A 20127-nucleotide genomic window follows, 5' to 3' on the forward strand; every position below is an offset into this window, starting at 1 on the left:
TCGAATGTTCAGGTATGCGTATAAACCGTGCGATTATATCGATCTGCAACGATTCATTGCACGACGATTACAATTGTAATTTCATTTGAATTCCTGTGTGTAATAGAACGAACAAACTGAATAATTCGATTCATTTATCTCTAAACAAATTTGGTTTCTTCATTTCTACGTAAATAAAACAAGAACCAGAAGTTAGACAAAGTATGGACACGAAATTTTTGCAGGTTTCATTCTCCACTGATTATATCTTGTAAAACAACCCAACTAACAAGCAATAGTAACTCAATAAATATTGTGCACTTCGAGAACCACATCGAAACATTCCCAAAAGTCCAAATAAAACTATAAACCACACACCTGAAAATATCATACACAACATATAAACAATTAGAAAGATCCTAGAACTTGATCAAACATCAAGCAAAGAAACTTCTCCCACACTCAACTCCTCGCTAATTAAGCCAACGAACATCAACTCATCGATTGGCATTTATTTCAAGGGCTACAGCCTCATCGAAACTTCCCCAAAAGTCTAAATAAAAATATAATCCACACACCTAAACATATCATACAGAATATAAACAATTAAAAAGAACCTAAAACTTGATCAAACATCAAGCAAAGAAACTTCGTCCACATTCAAACCCTCGCTAATTGTACCTCGTTAAACGAACGAACGAGCAAACATCAACTCATCGAGTGGCATTTACTTCGAGGGCTACACCCCCATCGCAACTTTCTCGAAAAGTCTAATAAAAATGTTCGCCGGACGTCTAAAAGTGTCCGGGTAACTTCCTCCAGGATCTTAAGAAGTCTTTCGGAGTCGTACCTATCTCTTGCTCTCGAGTACTCGCCTTTGTGGTTCCCGGCGAGTCGTAAATATCCATCGCGTTTGCTCTTTCCCCTTTTTGCGGGCCGGCTCCTCTCGCTTAATTCTCGTATATACCAGCGCCGTGGTTTCCTTCTCTTTCCCTCGGTCTCTCGCTGGCTCTCTCCCTTAAGCCGCGACGAATTAACGTTGAAATTTGTTTTTAGACCTCCTTAGAACCGTCCGTACTCTCTCTCTCTCTCTCTCTTTCGCTCTCTGTCTCTTTCTCCGCGCGACGGAGGTTCACAGCGCGCCTTTCATTATGAATTCTTCGCGCGGCTCCTCGGACGGCCTTAACGCCGGCGATTCTGCAAATTGCGGCCCGCTCCGCTGCTCCGTCCCGACGAGCTCGGAATTTCGCCGAGGGAACGGCGCGCGGCCGCCGCCCTGCTCCGCGAGCGAGCACCAATGAATTCGACCCCGCCGAATTTTCCTTAATCAAACCGGGGGATCGCCGATACGACAATAAACGCGTCTGGCTGCGACGTGACGCTGGCCGTCACTTTGAATCGGTGATTGGGAAATCGGCGTTGCCAGTGATTCGTTGTTTCATGGGAATTTGTTGAGATACGTTTCCTTCCTTAATGAGAAGTCTTTATTCGAGGTGGTATTTATTAGTATTGAATTATTTGATTTTAGTATTTTGTAGGGATTGAACCTCTGAATCGGTGATGGGAAATCAGTGTTGGCAGTGATTTATTATTTCATGGGAGTTTGTTGATGAACGATCATTGATCGAAGGTTTTCCTTTCGTGTTGTTGGTTATAGAAATTGAAGAATGAAATTTGTTGGAAATGACTGTATTGGAAAATCTTTATATTATTAATTATAATTATTCAAATCTTTAACAATTTATCTAATTGTTTGGTAATACTATGTAATGTTATTTAATATTGTTCAACGTAATTTTATTTATCAGGAATCTTTTAACTTATCAATTTAGATTCAATCCCGTTCAAATTGCAATATTAGTTTGGTAACACTTTGCATAAGTATTCTTGCGAAATCTGTGATTGCCAACAGTGACGTTATCGTTTGAACGATCCCCGATGCCACTGTATATTGAAAATTTACATACTGCTTAATGTTTGGACTCTTGATTGCGCTTTTGACTTCAGTGTACCTCGTCAATGACGAATGAAGTGGACTTACGACAAACGAATAGAAAATGCGTCTCGTACAATACGAGACAAGGCGGGAATACTGAATGCACGGTACGTACTGCCGATCTATGAACCGCAGATGTGACTTTCGTATTGAAATGGAAGGAAAACACGTGGAACGTTCACCGTGCATGTGAAATAGAAGTTTCATAATCGAAACCGTTGCAATTGATCTTACAATTCCCATTGACTAAACGGTTTCTAGTTTTCCCAACACAGTATCGATTATCACAACGAATTTTATTACCCTCTTCGAAAACCGAGTACAGGTGCACCTCGATACATGTCCTATCCAAACATTACCTTAAGAAACATTCAGTTATCCCATAAAAATCGATATATTATAAACTATCGATGATTATAACATTCTTCTGTAGTCTTAGAAAACCAACCGCAGGAAACCCTCAATACTTGTCTTCTTCAAAAATCAGTACCATCAAATTACACTCCCAATAGTACATCTTAAAATACTTTACAATACAACGAAACCCATTGCTGATCAATTACGGTAACACCCCGATATTTGTCGCATTCAGAAATTGCCTTTATAGTATCTTATCCCCCGCAAACAATACAATCCGAAATAGGTATCAACAACTAAAACAGCCTCTAAGTTCATTAATACCGTCCACAGAAAACCCTCGATACTTGTCCTCAGAGCTTAAACACCTCTCGCGCGATTGAACTCACATTCTCAAACACGCGCAATTTAAAACGTTCCAGCCGTTCTATTCCCAGGCCGTTTACTTTCAATCGAATCTCTTCAAGCCATTGTTTAAGAGACAGTCGAACAAACCAAGAGACAGAGTGCCGTCTGCCGAAGGGAACTGTCGTTTTATCGTTCCCCGTCTCAAGGGAACGATCATAAGTTCCCTTATCGTGGTAGCTGGAAGGGCCTGCACGAGTGAACACTCCTTCTGCCTCTTTCCTCTTCTCTCCTCCATCCTCTCTCTCCGTTTCGCGCGCGCGGGCGCACGTTCCCTGCTCCAATTTACCGCGTTTCTTTTAATAGCCGTCGAGTCCTTCGTTTCCACCATCGTTTCGCGTTCGCGTGAAGAGGCAAACCGTCGGCAGCGGTCGTCGAACCGCCTCGGTACCGTGACTCATCCGGTGCCTTCGTTATTGAAAGAATATTATTTCGTGCTAACGAGAACGATGCCCGCCGAGATTACCGGCTTTGCGAAATCAAACGGCGCGACTTACGCAAGCCGGCCGCAATTACAGCGTTATCCGGTTTCGACTGGAGCCGGCGCGCGTGTCTTGCTCTCGTGAATTCGAAGAAGAAGGAAAACAAGGGACAACGGGAACAGAGGAGAGATACGTTTCTTTTCCGGCGAATCTGAAATTCGAATGTACCGTTCGCCTTCTTCTGCGTTTATTTTTCTCGGGACCGCGGAAACGGGGAAGACCACGGCGAAGATACGCAACGCTCGCGGGCGTAAACACTCCGGCGGGGAAAATAAAATTCAGATAAAACGAAATCAGCGGGAGATTGTCGCGCAATTCGCGCGAGGTGCTCGGATGAATTATTCACCGGCGTGCCGCCGGTGAACCACGCTGTCGCGAGCGTGGTGGGTCGCTTAAATGCATCGATCCTCGTGGATGATCACGCGACTTCCGGTTCTGCTTTCTTTTAGAGAACGGCGTAGTATGTTCCGATCTTGGGGAACATTGTTTTCGTAGCATAAGCTCTAAACGCTTTAATAACCTTTAGCTCGTTCACTGCTTCTCCTGTAATATCGTGTCGGACTCGCGGTGAACAATTCAAACCTACTTCGTCGAATCCAAATGTTTTCAAAATTTTTCAAATTCTCTTCAATTACTATTACAATAGTTTCGTCAAGCATAGTTGCGAACGAAATCATAAAACAGATCTATTATACTAGAAAATTTGGAAAGATTCCAATTGTTTATTCTGTTTCATACATTTTCTGTTTAATACTGTTCCCATTTAAAACCACGGTTCAACTTCCCATTAGCCAAAATCTAACCATCACAACGTATCTATTCTTCCAGCAAATCCTCTGTAAACGATTTCTAAATTTCCATCGCGAAAACCGCAGTCAGCGACGTTCAAAGCTTTCCTCGCAGGTTTTCCAGCGTTTTCTCGACCCATTTCCATATTGTTTACGCAATAATGTTCGCGCGGAAATGCTAACGCCGTCGCCGGTCTGGTCTGTCTGCAACACGTGCGAGCGTCGTAAATTTCCGATCGGAATTTATGTTGGGCAAAGTGTGCTCGTCCACATGTAGCCCGTATTCTCTGCTTCTCCTCCATTTTTTCTTTATCTCTCCCCACCGCGGCTCCATCATTGTTAAAGCCGAACATATTGTTATTCCCCGAACGTCGCCCGGCGACAATGCCGCATCCGTTTTCGGGATGCAATCATCCCTATAAATGCGTTTGCTCGATAATGCCGCGCAGGTGTCTTTCATCGTCGCATCCGTCCCTCCCCGTCGATGCGTTTTTTCACCGCGCGTATATTTTGCCTTTTTTTCTCTTTCCCTCTCTTTCTAACTCACGTAGCGAAGTCAATACATCCGATCCGGAGCGGACAATACGCGGCACGCATGTGGAACGCGTCAACTTCCCCGTGAAAACACTGAGAACACTCTGCCCCTGGAACGTCCGTTATACGTTGTTTTCGTGTCCAACGAAATTTCGGAATTTTCCCGACCCCCGGGAAATTCCGTTTTATTCGCTGGCCGAGATTGCCGTGGAACTTTCGTTCCTCCGTGCAACGGGGATTTGACTAACGATCGCGGGAATGCCCCGATGATTGTCCAGAAGTTGTATTCCGGGGTAATGGAAAGTGGGGGCACGATATCACGTGGGATTCGTTGTGGACATTGGGGATCTAGTGCAGTAATACCTCGGTACTTGTTTCGTTTGAAAATTAAGTTTTCAAGTAGCGGAGTGTGTGGGTAGAAATATGAGATTTGGAATGTTGGATGTTGCGTAGTTTGAAGATTTTGTACGGTAACGCCTCGATAGTTGTTTCATTTAGAATCTATTGTTGGAGGTAATGAAATTTATTATTAAGTGTATTGTACGGACAGGAGTATTTATTTATATATTTATTTGGATTTGAGAATTTAATACGGTAAAGCCTCGATGCTTGTCTCATTCAGACTCTTTGAAGTAATGGTTTACTATAAATGTATCGTGGAAAAGAACAATGTGAGAAATTTCCCTCGTAGATTTTAGAAGATAAGTGCAGGTGCACCTCGAAATTTGTTCCACTTAGGAGCCATCACTTAAAGCAAAGAACTATATTGATTCTGACAAACTGAATCAACTAAACTGCCTGCTAAGGACAAAGAACTGCATGGTCGTGCAGCATTCGCACGTTCGCGAAGAGAACAACTAGAAGAAACAAGGGGGCGATAACAGATAACGGAGTATGATAATGTGTCTGCAAACTGATAAAATGGAAATGTTAATTGTCTGAAGAACTGCTGTCTCTACAGATTCTTTGTTACGTCTGAATGGCAACGGAACCTTGAACACACAATCTTATCACGCCATGAATAATACACTTAGGTTGTGCGCTTCATAAATTAAGATACAATAACGTCTTCTAATTTCTGTAGTAAATATTACCAAGGCTGAAGCTTCGATAACGTCACAATAATTTTTGCAACAAAATTTCCGTCTGTCCGACAGTGTAGAAACGATGTTGAAATAAATCTTTCTGAATCAATTCTTAGTTTGAAACCAGAACTATTACATTTCATTATATTATGTTTCGTCGAAATTATTTTATTAGTACCAATTATTATTTAACGTAGAACATACTCAGTGCGCGTGTAAAAAATTCATAGCAACGATCGTAACCGCACGTTGATAAATCTCGGCAGCCTTTAATGTCAACGTCGCGATGCCGACGGAAATTACCTTTGATTCTTCAGCAAGCAATAAAAGTATAATTCACCGGGCAATTGATGACTTTAGCAATTTAAAATAATTGCCCGTCCCATTATTCCCTACCACTACCTCACGGTAGATGCCGGAAACTTCGGGAAAACGGTAAAATATATAAAAAAATTACCATTTCTGCAGATTATAAAATACATAAATAGGAACATTTAAAAAAAGAGTCACTTTTTTCACGTAATTTCATGTAACCACGATCATTATGTAACGTTACAGTTCAAAGTTGTCCAACTTGATTCGCACCATAAACTCGCAACCCCGTACTTTATTTTTTTTACAACCATATACCCTAGAACTTTTTTATCAATCTGCAGGAAGGACCATAATTTTCTTCTTCCTTATGAGCTATCTGCAAATCATGAAGATTAAACATTGATAATAATACCTACAACAATAAAAAACGTCATCCTTCACAAAACGAATGATATCCACGCTCATTACACGTACATTAAAAATCCTTTTACAGCCGTTGAAATTGGTTGTATCACCGACATGATTTCAGACATTTTTTTTCAATTTAAATTTCCATTAATACAAGTGTTCATACTTTTTCAGTAATATTCATTCCATATTTTACCTACATACATTCTCTCGGCGGCTATTGTCCTATGATTTCTTTCACAACTATGCTTGATAAAACTACGTTATTGTTAATAATTTAGAAAAATCAGAACAAAGATTGATACTTATTTTGTGTCTACGTTTACTCTAAAGGTTAAAGCTTAATATTACACAAGTAATATTTGACTCGTATTAAAACCAAATAAGTAACATTTAAATTTGTTTCAAATTTACCACAATCAACAAGTTAATAAATATTTCGAAAATTCATAATAATTCATAATTAACACGTTAAATGCCATGCAAGATAATCGATGTCGAACCAAAATGTTTAACAACGTAACTAAGTTGATAACAGTGTAATGCAAAGATTATAACGACAGATAGTGAATAATTGTTGCTACTTTTCTTTGTTGAAAAGGATAACCGTAAATGGCGAAGATTTTCGTGACGCTTACCGTGTTATTCCGGAAACCGCAGTGGAACTGCAAGTGAAATACCACCGGCGGGGGCAGTTCCAAAGGAAAATCACGAGACAAGGGTTGAATCTCCCACAAACCGGGTGTCCGCGAGTTTTCGTGCCGTTGTTCGAGTTCTAACGTCGCTTAAAAGGCGCATGAAAAACGGTTTCCGCGAGAGCGCCGCGAAACGCGATTAGACCGCGAATAAAATGGCATTTTGCGGGGGCCGGAAGTCTACGGTCGGTGGCGTACGGCTGGCAAAACGGTTCTGAAGGGAATTCATCGCGCGGAGCAATCTCCGCGATCCGCGGACCGGTCTTGTGCTCGCGCTAATGAGAAGCCAGCGGCAACCGGAAGTGCCGGGTCTGTAAAGGAACCAGCGACCTTCGCGAACTCACGCCGCCCGGAACATTTCGAAAGAGAAAGCCGGCTGCCGGGTGAATTTGCATCGCCACGCACCCCCGCATTTCTCGGCGCAAGAACATGAAAAAGGTGTTCACCGGTGCTCGCTGAATTACAATATGGCGTCGCGCGAGAGAGACGCTTGTTGCTAAGTTCCAGCGATAGCTTCGCTGCAGAATTGATAAACAGAAATTGGTTTGCTTTATTTTGCCGTTGGTTGTTGGGGGATTTTGGTATTGCGGAGTTTACCTTGCTCTATGATTTATTTAAACGTGATCGATAATTACTCTACGTCTATATTTACTCCATAGGTTAACCCTTTGCGGACGAAGATTCTTCGAAACATACAAAACCTTCAACATACGAAGCTAAATTATATATCGATTGCTTAATTTATAGAAAAAAAGAAAACTGCGTGCTGATCTCTTGCTGTTCGACTAATTAGATCATTTGTCCACGACATAGTCTTCGAAATCTCATTTTATCTCGTCGAAATGCCGGCATCCGTCCGCAAAGGGTTAACCATTGATAATAGAGTATTTAATTTATATTTAAGAAAGAGGAATAGTAGTTTGTCAAATGCAGTTTAAAATCTTCGTCAGGAATTCGGTACGATATTGCAGATGAAGGGGTTGGAATTTGTGGAATTGTTTGAATTAAATATCGGTTGAAATGGTTTGTCTAGGTGAGTTCTTTTAGGTAACGAGTGTCCATTTTAGGAGGAATTAGTGCTAGTGTTACTAATCGAATGAAATAAAGAGTTTACATTTTTAATCTGTCAGTTTGAAAAGTGGTAGAAATCAAGTACCGTGTGAATCGTGGGGTAAGCGTACTTCGCGTAATAATCTTTCGCCGTTCCCATGTGTTGCAGACTGTCGGAGCCGATGGGTTACATCCACGACGGGGTCGGAAATTACACGGCGGACGTGAAGTGTTCCTGGCTGATCGAGAGCAGCCCGAACTTCACGATCCGCATGCACGTGGAACAGTTCGCGACCGAATGCGGCTGGGATCACCTGTACATTTACGACGGTGACAGCGTCGAGGCGCCGCTGTTGGCCGTGTTCTCCGGCCTGATGCACAAAGATGGCTACCACGTGAGACGCGTGCCGGAAGTGATCGCCCGGTCCGGAAGCGCGTTGCTGCACTTCTACTCGGACGTTGCGTACAACATGAGCGGCTTCAACATTACTTACAAGATCAACGCCTGCCCTAGCAGGTAAAAGATTAGACTATAGAAATGAACGATTGAAAGATAGAAAAAATTAGAGAGAGGAGAGTAAACGTTACTCATGATGAAAACAAGATTCCATAATCGACTAAAAATAATTAACAAAAGCCTAAATTAAGGCGTTCGCTACCAGTCTGTCCCAGCATATAAAAGATGAGACTTCTCAATAGTATTATTCCATTCAATCCAACAAATCTTCTAAACAAAACATTGGAAACATCAAACTAAATCGAGTTAATGAGTTCCTAAATGTAACGCTGTAATTAATTTCATTTCCTGTACGTAACATATAGGATTTCGATCGTTACAAATACGTCCAATTCGTATCGAACGTGTTAACCAAACTAATATAGACAGAAAAGACATATTAATAGAAAACCAAATAGAGAAGGACAAAGCTGGACGTTTAACTCAATTGGTTTGATAAAAATGAAATTCCATGATCGATTAAACGATGAACAATTAAAGGACAAACCGATCGAGAGTGACGGACAAATAAAATATCCTAATAAGCCGTTAGAGAGAGAAAGGGAGAGAGATCGGTCTTGTCTTTTGTTTGACCAATCAGATAGGATGATTTGTTTACGGACCGCATGCGTATTTATTTGTATGCACTTCCGCCCTCCTCCGTCCCCTGTTCCGCTTTCGTTTTTCACGTCGAGAGGTTGTTTGCGCGGCGCACACAACGGTTTGTTTGAGTTTGTGTTCGACTTCTGGATCGGCCGATTCGCGATTCCTCCTCTGTTTTTCGAATTTTTGCGTGTTCCATTCGTCCCTCGATCCCCACGCGTTCGAGCATCGATTTTTTTCAGGGGATCGATATTGAAACGGTTTGATTTTCCTCTTCTCTTTCGAGTGGTAGTCGTTGTTCACATCAATTGCTTGTTTTTTTCGTTGTTTATTGATCGCGGAGTTCAGATTCAACATGGCTCTAGTGTTTGCTGCGGAAGTATTGGAATAAATGAAAATTTTTCTACGCGATTGATAATGATTTACACCTTGAAAATGATTGATCGTCTAGTGCTAGACGTTTTTAGCTACCTTGTATCTCTCCACGTGTCTTTCATATAATTTCCGACCAATCGTATAAACTGCAGATTTTGTTTGCTCGATGGAGTTCACGTTGCGCTTGATTGCCTAAAATTCAATGGAAGCAACGAGTTCCATTAATTTTAATGGATGCTTTGAGTTTACGCAACGGAACGCGATATTGTTTATTTCGCCGGACGTAATAGATCAGAATATAACAAACGTTCGAACCGTTTATTTTAGCGGAAGTAGCACACCGACAGTTTGAAAAGGAATGCAGCGAGTGCAAATAAATAGCACTTGAAAAAATAAACTGTCGGGCTAGATGAAGCTTTTAAAATCTCCGTTCGAAATAGACACGACCGTGAATGGTTTTCGCGTGCATTAGGTAACCAAATAAGTTCCTGCGATTTTCGTATCATTTCATTATCGTTTTAACTCTGCGAATCGGTCAAATTGGTCGCCATTACTTTCAATAACCTTCTCTAAACGCAATATGCAAGTGTGTACTCCATCTACACTCTGTTTCTAGGAAGATTCAATTTCCTTTACGCTGAGCATTCTTTCAATTCTCAGCTATACAACGCGCGATTTATGAGTGTTTCTCCTGTTAAATAATTCAACTCTAAAATGAAAACAAGTGATAATTAATCGGGGAAAAACCTGATAAAACAAGATAAATTATGGTGTCCGTAGCTCAGAAATGTATGCAATCTTACGCCAGTTATCTTGCGAAAACAATTTCCTATCGAGAATTTATACGACACGCTCCTCTGCTCATTACGAAATCTTTCTATTAACAAACATATGCCGAATTTTTCTAATTTTTCTTCGTGTAAATACGATGGAACACTTGTTGTAACGCTATGTTATGTTAATTTATTCAGTGACTATATTATTTCTCAAGGAGGGATCGTTCACTCAAGTTTCAATTATCGAACAAGTAACGAATAAGGAATCAATGTATGGGTAAAGATAAGTCGGAAATAAGAAATAGAATATTCTCATAGGAAACTTCATTTCCAAATTGAAGTTTTATATTGATATTTATGAGAAGTGGAATTATATGAAAAAATAATAAACCCTCCAAACAAACAATACCAAAATGTAGATTAGGGAAACTTTATTAAACTGCACTTTTGCCAAATATTATTCTACATTTCCTACTTAACACTGATTTTTCCAATAAACGTAATCATTCATTTTCTCGACAACGTATCGAACGTTGAACTTCTCAGTTTCTGCTTGAACGCTTCCCACTCCAGAAATTTCCCACTAGAAATACTCAACATTTTCCAATAAGATATCGTCAACATTTTTCGAGCTTAACGAGAAATCGCACACAAATTGAGTAACAACACTGTTTTCTTTCAATATTTCACACATTGATATACAAAGTTTAATATTAAATATCGAACTTCATAATTTCGCTGCGTCAAATCAATTGACGATTATGGAGTGCAAAGGTTTAAGAAATCTGTTTCGACTGCATGGAAGTTTCGACGAGTGTTCACTTTGCAGTCAAAGCGTTAATGTTCCACACAGAAAAATTCCTTTGTACGTGTAGAATAATTTTCCGAACGCCCCGTAGAATATTTCCCATTCTCCCTTCCTTTGCTTACGTGCACGTTATCGTTATACAAAATCGATGAGCAACACGTCACGCGGTTCCCACGCGAATCCTCATCTCGCGAGCGTGAACACGTCTGAACGGAGGACAGTTCGCGCGCCTCCGACCCCGACGAAATCTGTGCCTCGCCGTTCATTCCTCCCGCGCGCGGGGCGTATTCGTCCGTCGATTAAACAAATGTTTATTCTGTCCTCCCGTGTACACGATAAGCGCGTGTTTGCCCCGCGATTAGACCGAGATACGCGACGCGCACACGTGCGTCGCGCGCGTCCTTTAACCAGTTCGCTGTCGCGACCTCTTTGAAGAGTGTGTGCACCTGAAACGTGCGCGGGAAGTACGCGACGAGTATACTCGTCGAATAGTGTGATTGTTTTAATATAGAATAATATGGTATATAATATAATATGTAATGTAATATATAATGAAATATATAATATGATATATAATGTGATATATAACATAGAATTAAGTTGTAACGAAATGACTGTTCTATTTGTTAATTCCGTTGCTGACATTTATATATTTACTTAACTCAAACATCCATTTTACATACGAAAGAAAAAAATTCACGAGAAATCAATTACTTGGAAAACTAATTTAATTTCAAGTTTAATCTGTTGTGGAGTAATATCGAGCAATATCATGTAATGTCACTAGTATATGATACTTTACACAGGAAATGAAATTAAACCATAATCTTCCAGTAAATATAATTTAACAAACAAAAATTCAGGTCGAAGTGGTTTCTCAAAGGTTTCGTTATATGTAAATATACAACCATTTTAAAACAAATCTATATACACCTTCTACCAAAAAGTATATTTATAAGAGAACATATCGAATGTTCTTATAGAACAAATTATATAACGCATTGAAGACGAAAAAAGAAGGAAATTTGACAACAGTAACCAGAAGCTAATAAGCAAATATTTTTCAAATTCTCCAGGTATTCTTACACCGACTGTTCCGGCCATGGGGTTTGCATCGACGGCGTGTGTACGTGCGACGCCACGTGGACCGGCGAGGCGTGCGAGGTTCAAGTCTGCCCGAACAATTGTTCGCAGAGTTCCGAGCAGGGCAAGTGCAACCGCGAGAGCCACCACTGCGACTGCGCCCACGGTTACGAGGGTGAGGATCCGTCTCTGGTGACCGGATGCTTGGTTCGAACTCAGTCGCACGGAAAACCACCGACACGCCTGGAAAGTTATTCTCAGGGAGTCGAAACCGAAGTGCATAGCGGTTCAGGCGTTTCTTACGCGTGCACACTGTGTGCATACTGGATGCAACTCGCGAATTTATGAAGAGAGTCGCGGTTAAAGAGAATTTGTCGAACGATGATTAGCATTAGATATCATTAGGTTGTAACGGAAACGAAAACGTTAAAACTACCTAGCAGTTGAATTAACATTTTCAAATTCGTCTATAGAAACTGCAAGAGCGCATCTATTGAAACTTAAATTGATTTATAATTTAGTCTACGCGTTGCTAAATTGTCTTTTTAATCATTGCTAACAGGAGGAATTAGTCCGGTAGTTTTAGTGATAAATATTGAAATGAATTAATTTCAGTTACTGTGATACTTTATCGTGAAATTAGCGATGGAGAAATATGGAATGTCGAATATTATCAGTGATAATTATCGTATTATCCATGATAGACACTTAGTAAGTAACTAAATTGGTTTTTTGCTGGCTTCATTAGGAGCAGTGAAGTAACAGTGCTGTTTAGAGTTGGTTAGTGAAGTTTGAACTCATTACAGGCGACTTCCTGTTAACCGCAGTTATGCATACTCGCAACTCGAGTCATACGTAAATTCTTGGAATTAGAACATGTGTACAAATACTTGCAGTCTGGCGCACTTACGTTACAGCCTAATGAATCTTTCAGCCGTGTGTTTCAATCATAATCTGTTCGCGTGAGGACGCGCGCGAAGATTCATTACGACAAAGAATTTTGTAACGTACGAGTGTCATTTCTCAAACGTTGATCTCGAGAGCGATCTGAAATTGTTTATTTCGAATATTATTTGAGCGTGTCGCGGGATGAATTTTTGATTCGTTCGCAATGCCTTTCACATTCTCCGCGTGCGCCGGTAACTCATTTCACGGTTGTTGTGTTACATACAGCCGCCAGTAGAAAAAAACTCATCGCGATAAATCCAGTTATCTCTAGAGCCTGATATAATATCCTTGCCACGGAGTTCAGCATTAATTAATTTCATCGCTGCGGCAAGGTGTATTTCTTGTAATTGACTGCGGTACAGTGATAAATGATCCTGGATGGTAACTTATGGGCGTAGAGGGTCTAGAAGACATTTAAATGAACCGAAAACATTTGGGATACGAAACGTGGAAAAGTTATGTCCCGTTGATCGACGAGTCTTCTCGCTTTTTTTTTTCCTTTTCACTGTGACAGTGGTTAATGCGATGCGAGAATATTGTTGCGAATAAATAAACTGTGGGCAATATCGTGAAAGTGTAGAGTAAAATAGGGAATGAGCTGATGGATCGAGTTTGATTCAATGAAGTGAAACTTGTTTTTAAGTTTCTTTTTAAGTAAACCGAGGAGGTTTCTAGTCGTCCAGTTGGATAGTTTCTTAGTTATTCAGTTATGTAATTCTTTGCTTTCAGTTGGGGGAATGAAAAATTTATGATCAGTAGTTAATTAGTAGTAATGATTACTCCACAGACTTTCAAATCAATTTTAAAAATAGTAACTATTTCGTAATCCTAACTCGTCTAATCATAGCTTCCAATCTATTCTAGTCTTCGAATTGTTTTACTTTTTCTAATTTTTCTTAATCTTCCTATTCTTCTTCTTCTTTCAATTTTTTCTGTTCTTCCAATTCTTCGTCTTGTTTCAATCTTTCCTAATCTTCCAATCCTTCTTCTACTTACAATCTTTTCTAAATTTCCAATTTCTCTTCTACTTCGAATCTTCTCTAATCTTCCAAGTCTTCTTCTTCTACTTACAATTTTTTCCAATCTTCTGATCTTTCTTCTACTTCCAATCTTTTCTAATTTTCCAATTACTCTTCTCCTACTTCCAATCTTCTCTAATCTTCCAAGTCTTCTTCTTCTTCTACTTCGAATCTTCTCCAATCTTCCAAGTCTTCTTCCAACTTTTCCAATTTTCCAATTCTTCTACTTCCAACTTTTCCAATCTTCCAATTCTTCTTCTACTTCCAACTTTTCCAATCTTCCAATCCTTCTTCTACTTCCAATCTTTCCTAATTTTCCAATTCCTCTCCCCCTACTTCCAATCTTTTGTAATCTTCCAATTTCTCTTCTACTTCGAATCTTCTCTAATCTTCCAAGTCTTCTTCCACTTCCAATCCTTTCCAATCTTCCCACTCGTCTTCTACCTCCAATCTTTTCCAGTCTTCTAATTCTTCTACTTTGAATCGTTTCTAATCTCCCAATACATTCAATTCTAATCATACACCACTATCGACAATACAGGCGCAGACTGCAGCCAAAGAAGCGACAAAGGATTCTGGGAGACCGTGACGTACACGGACTTCTCGCCGGAGGGTTCGGCTAGTCACTGCTCCATCGTTTGGAAGGACTCGTTGTACGTGGTCGGCGGGGAAAGCTTCCATCGAGCCAAGATGATATACGTTTACGATTACAACGGGAAGGTTTGGGAGACTCCCCATATCGAGGAGAAAGTCCCATTGCCGCGGTACGCTCACTCGTGCGTGCTGTTCGGCGACAAGATATTCATGTACGGCGGAGTTGTACAGAACTCCACGGTGACGAACGAAATTTGGGCCTTCGACGTGTCGGCCAAAGTTTGGGAGAACGTCACCGTGCACGATAACTGCCACAATAACAAGACCATGTGCGGACCCTTAAAGGTGATCCCATTATTCTCTGTTCTGCTTTGAGTATCACCCTTTGCTGTACTATACAATTAACCCTTTGCACTCGAGAGGTGACTCTGAGTCAACACTTGATTCGATACAACGAAACTACGAAGTTGAATATTTAATATTTCAAATTGAACTTTGCATTGCTACGTGAAATATTTAAATAAAACACCTTTATTCCTTAATTTATATCTCGTCAGAAAATGTTGAATGTTTCTATTGAAAAACTTTCGAGTACAAAGCGTTCATATAACTTTCTTTACAGTGCTCAAATTAGAATTTTTGATTTCTCGAATTGCCAAGAAATGATTAAAATTTTGTGATTGTATAGAATGAGATTCTTTTCGTTGATCTCAATAACTTTTGAATGTTTCATGAAAATCATTGTCCTTAGTATATTCCTAATAGTTACAATAATACCAACTCATATTCATTAACTGGCGTTTACTAATTTTACTTGTATACGTAACTCAGAACATGAAATTCGAACTGATCCTTACAACTAAGTTCCCAATCAGCCCGCTACTTTATTTCCATCATAAGCAACCGTGCCGATGGTAATAATATAATTAGAATAATTAAACTCCTAGAAATAACCACCTCACATACCAATAAAACAACGATAATAACGTAATTGTTACAACGTGAAGGTGAAATACTAACCGAGCCAATCCTCTAATACATTATTTCACACAGGTAGCTGGACACACCGCGACTCTAGTGCAGAGCCACGGCAAGAAGGAGAAGATGGTCGTGATCTTCGGCTACTCGCCCCAATATGGCTACCTGAACGTGGTCCAGGAGTACTCGTTGGGCACTCGCGAATGGCAAATAGTGGAAACCGTCGGTTTCCCGGTGAAAGGCGGCTACGGCCACACGTCTGCGTACGATCCCCTAACGAACCTGATCTACGTGTACGGTGGCTACGTGTCCGAGTCCCAGAGCACGCAGGTGTTGACCAGCAGATTGTACTCTTATCATCCGAACTTCCGCGAGTGGACGTTGCTCACGTCGGCGCCGTCCGCGCGTTTCTTTCACACGGCCGTCTTCATCTCCGGCGGCTTGATGATGGTGTTCGGCGGCAACATGCACAACGACACGAACCACTCGGACGGCACCAGGTGTTACTCGGCGGACACCATAGTCTACGACGTGACCTGCGACTCGTGGCACCAGTTCCCCATGCCGAAGGAGATGACCGACTTGCCCAGGTACGGGCACAGCGCGACGGTTTTCGAGAAGTCGATGTACATCTACGGAGGATTCGACGGACAGATGTTGTCCGATATGCTCAGGTGAGAGGTGACGCTGGAGTTGCTAGCTTTAAGAGGTTGCGATGGACAGTGGACCTTCTGTTTCACTGTTTGGAGATCTAGTTTCTTCGGGTTTTGGTTGACGGAGGTTAGTTGTGAGTTAGTGGGAGTGTGTGCGATGAGGCAGAGTTGTTTGTGGTCGGTTGAGATTCGCCGGTGTTAATGCGTGTTGAGTGGAAGGGATGGTTAGGAAGATGTCGAGTACTTGAATACTTGGACGTTTGAATGTTTGGAGTGTTTGAATGTTTGAACGTTTGAAGGACGGATCTTTGAGTACTTGAATGTTTAAGTAGTTGAGCTTTCGAATGTTCCGACCTTTGAATATTTGAAGGTTTGAATTTTTAAATGTTTGATCGTTTGAACTTTTGGATATTGCAATGTTTGATCCTTTTGAATATTTGAACGGTTGAGCCAGTGAACCTTTGAATATTTGATCTTTGAATCTTTGTACCTTTAAACTATTGAACGGCTGGAACCTTTGAACGCTTAAAGGTTTGAATGTTTGAATATTTGATCGTTTGAACCTTCGGATATTTGAAAGATTGAACCATTGAACCTTTGAATATTTGATCTTTGAACCTTTACACCTTTAAACCATTGAACGGCTTGAACCTTTGAACGCTTAAAGGTTTGAATTTTTGAATATTTGATCGTTAGAACCTTCGGATATTTGAAAGATTGAATCATTGAACCTTTGAATATTCGATCGTCTGAACTTTTGAACCATTGAAAGTTTGAACCTTTGACCGCTTAAACCTTTCAATATTTAAACGTCTGAACTATTGAATATTTAAGTATTAAACCATTAACAACATTGAAACTACTAAAAATTCTTCCAAAGTCATCATATTCCTAGAACTATCTCCCCACAATGACAATACCCCACGAAACCATTCAAATTTCACAAAACATCCCATACCCAAATTACACACCAATCACTAAAAAAACCACAATTACCGAAGCACACCTCGCTAAAAGTCCGCGTGACTGTGAACAGATACACGCCGGGGAACTGCGAGCACCTGACGAACCAGAACCAGTGTCTGAACTCGCGTACAGGCGTGAAGTGCGTATGGGACAAGCGGGATAGCCGGTGCATACAGATCACCAAGATACCCCGACACGTTCTCATGAACGACGACATGCACGACGGCATCTACATGAGATGCCTGGACGACACGCCGCCCCGCGGCATGACCTCCCACAAGGAGCTGTGCAAGGTGCTCACCGACTGCGTGGCCTGCGTGCAGACCTCCTACAACTGCGTGTGGTGCGGGAAGAGCTGCTCGCACGAGATATGCCGGAACAACGCGAACGCGCCGCCGACAAAGGCGATCACCGATCTAGGACAATGCGACGCGCATACCGGGATCGAGTGCCTGCAGTTGCACACGTGCCACGCGTGCACCAGCAACCCACACTGCATGTGGTCCTGGTCGAACGGCCCGGACCGGTGCAAGCCGCACTCGAAAGCGCGCGAGGTGAGTTCTTCGACGGAAGCACGGTGAACATTGGATAATTGCAACGCTCAACGGGGACGCAAGGTTGCGATCGCGAAGAGCTACAATGGAATTGACCCCGAGACACGAAGATTTTAGAAAAGGACAGCAAGAGCGAAGGGGAAAGAGAGTGAGAGTGTTCCTGGTGCAATTATCCGATGTTCACTGGGTCTTGTGTTTTTAAGGGATGATGGACGAGGCTCGAGGTGGATGTGGCAGTGGCATTATTAGAGTATAAACGAAATTTGTTTGGTTTATTTCATAGTGTGGCAGATGCTTGGGCGATGTTGATTATCCGTTGTGAACGTTTCGGGGATTAATTAGATTGAGTGGTTGGTTTATGGTTCGGGTGATCTGATTTACTTTGAACGTTTGGGGATTCTGGTAATTAGGAATATTTGAATGATTTAGCTTCGTTTCGGAAGAAGTATTTTGTGAACACCTTGCGAATAAGTTTTTCTTTGTGTATCGTGTTCTTTCGATTGGATTTTACTAGTTTTTTAGTGTCGGAGTGTTGGATTTTTAGTAAATTGTAAGAATTCATTTTTAATAGTTCGGGTTCTTTTTCTTTCTGAGTGTCTGGAATCTAAGAATTTTAATACGATGCTATTATAAATTTGATACTATAGAAATAAAAGGAAATAAAGCGAGTGAAACAGGATATTAAGAGAAATTTCCCATAGGTGACCATTTTAAACGGGACTGTACAAGCCCAACGACTGTCCATCGACTCCTGCCGCAGTCCTTGCGTGGAATACACTTCTTGCAAGAATTGCACGGAGTCGGATTGCATTTGGTGTCAGAACGAAAGGAAATGCGTGGACAAGAATGCATATCCAGCGAGCTTTCCATACGGACAGTGCAGAGAATGGACTACGATGGACGCGAAGTGTCGTCCCACGGAAACGGGAAAGGAATGGTGCACGTTTTATTCGTCGTGCGCGGCGTGTCGCTCGGATCCCGGATGCGGATGGTGCGACAACGGTTCCGGAACTGGAAAGGGACTTTGCCTGCGAGGTGGAGCACGTGGCCCTAGCAGTAAAAGCTTGGACACATGCCCGTTCGAACGGTGGTACTTTACCAAATGTCCTAGTAAGTGGATCACAGGATAACAGAATTATTGTGATTTTAATTGGTGGCAATAGTAGTTAGACATTGCGATTTTCAAAAAGAAATTGGTGGTAATTCACCAAATGTCCTAGTAAGTGGATCACAGGATAACAGAATTATTGTGATTTTAATTGGTGGCAATAGTAGTTAGACATTGCAATTTTCAAAAAGAAATTGGTGGTATTTTACCAAATGTCCTAATAGGTGGATCATAGGATAACAGAATTATTGTGATTTTAATTGGTGGCAATAGTAGTTAGACATTGCGATTTTCAAAAAGAAATTGGTGGTATTCTACCAAATATCCTAGTAAGTGAATCGCTAGATGATAGAATTACTGTAATTTTAATTGATGCAATAATATTCAGATTTGATTTTTAAAAATAAATTGAGTACTTAGAATCGACAACCTTGGGATTGATTATATGGAAACAAGAATAATGAGAAAACATGTGGATAGAAATGTTATTTTTAATTTTAAGAAGGCATGACTAGGTAAATTGAATAGTTTTCTAATTTTACTACATGGAAGTGATGAAAATAAAATGGGGACACTAAGAAAATTACATTATTTGTAATTGAAGAGATTAACTAGTTACATTTGATAATCTTCTGTTCGTTTATACGAAGAATAATATAAAATATATAACATAATTGTAAAAAAGTGACTGAAAGCATTTATGCTTGATTACCAAATGTTTCTGAATCATATATAAGATGCACTATATAAAATGCATGGTATATTTAAATTACAATACTGCGTCAACAATAATTTCAGCTTGTCAATGCAACGGCCACAGCAAGTGTCTTCCAAACAGCAGCGAGTGTATTCAGCCATGTGGGAATCTAACTTACGGGCCTCATTGCGACAAATGCATCCCCGGTTATTATGGGAACCCCCTGAACGGAGCGACTTGCCAACGTAAATTAACTGAGTCATTAGATCGTTTACCATGAACTCTTGAACAGGACAATGATCGAATTCGTTTTGACTCGTCGTTTCTCAAGCTTTACCTAACAACCAATAAACATTGCATCAACGTTAATTGCTT

At 40.8% G+C, this 20127-nt stretch overlaps 1 protein-coding gene across 4 annotated transcripts in view; it reads left to right on the plus strand.

The window, feature by feature from the left end:
* dsd (attractin-like protein dsd) overlaps positions 1–20127 on the plus strand; it is a 48002-nt gene that overhangs the window by 16617 nt on the left and 11258 nt on the right. For all 4 annotated transcript variants that reach the window (XM_031969866.2, XM_031969864.2, XM_031969867.2 and 1 more), the window contains exons 2-8: positions 8264–8611; positions 12229–12410; positions 14744–15141; positions 15850–16448; positions 17464–17947; positions 18649–19057; positions 19854–19997. In XM_031969866.2, coding sequence (XP_031825726.1) covers positions 8264–8611; positions 12229–12410; positions 14744–15141; positions 15850–16448; positions 17464–17947; positions 18649–19057; positions 19854–19997 — 2564 coding nt within the window. The remainder of the gene's footprint in view (positions 1–8263; positions 8612–12228; positions 12411–14743; positions 15142–15849; positions 16449–17463; positions 17948–18648; positions 19058–19853; positions 19998–20127) is intronic.

The sequence above is a fragment of the Nomia melanderi genome, chromosome 13, assembly GCF_051020985.1.
Source record: "Nomia melanderi isolate GNS246 chromosome 13, iyNomMela1, whole genome shotgun sequence".
Classification (NCBI taxonomy): domain Eukaryota; kingdom Metazoa; phylum Arthropoda; class Insecta; order Hymenoptera; family Halictidae; genus Nomia; species Nomia melanderi.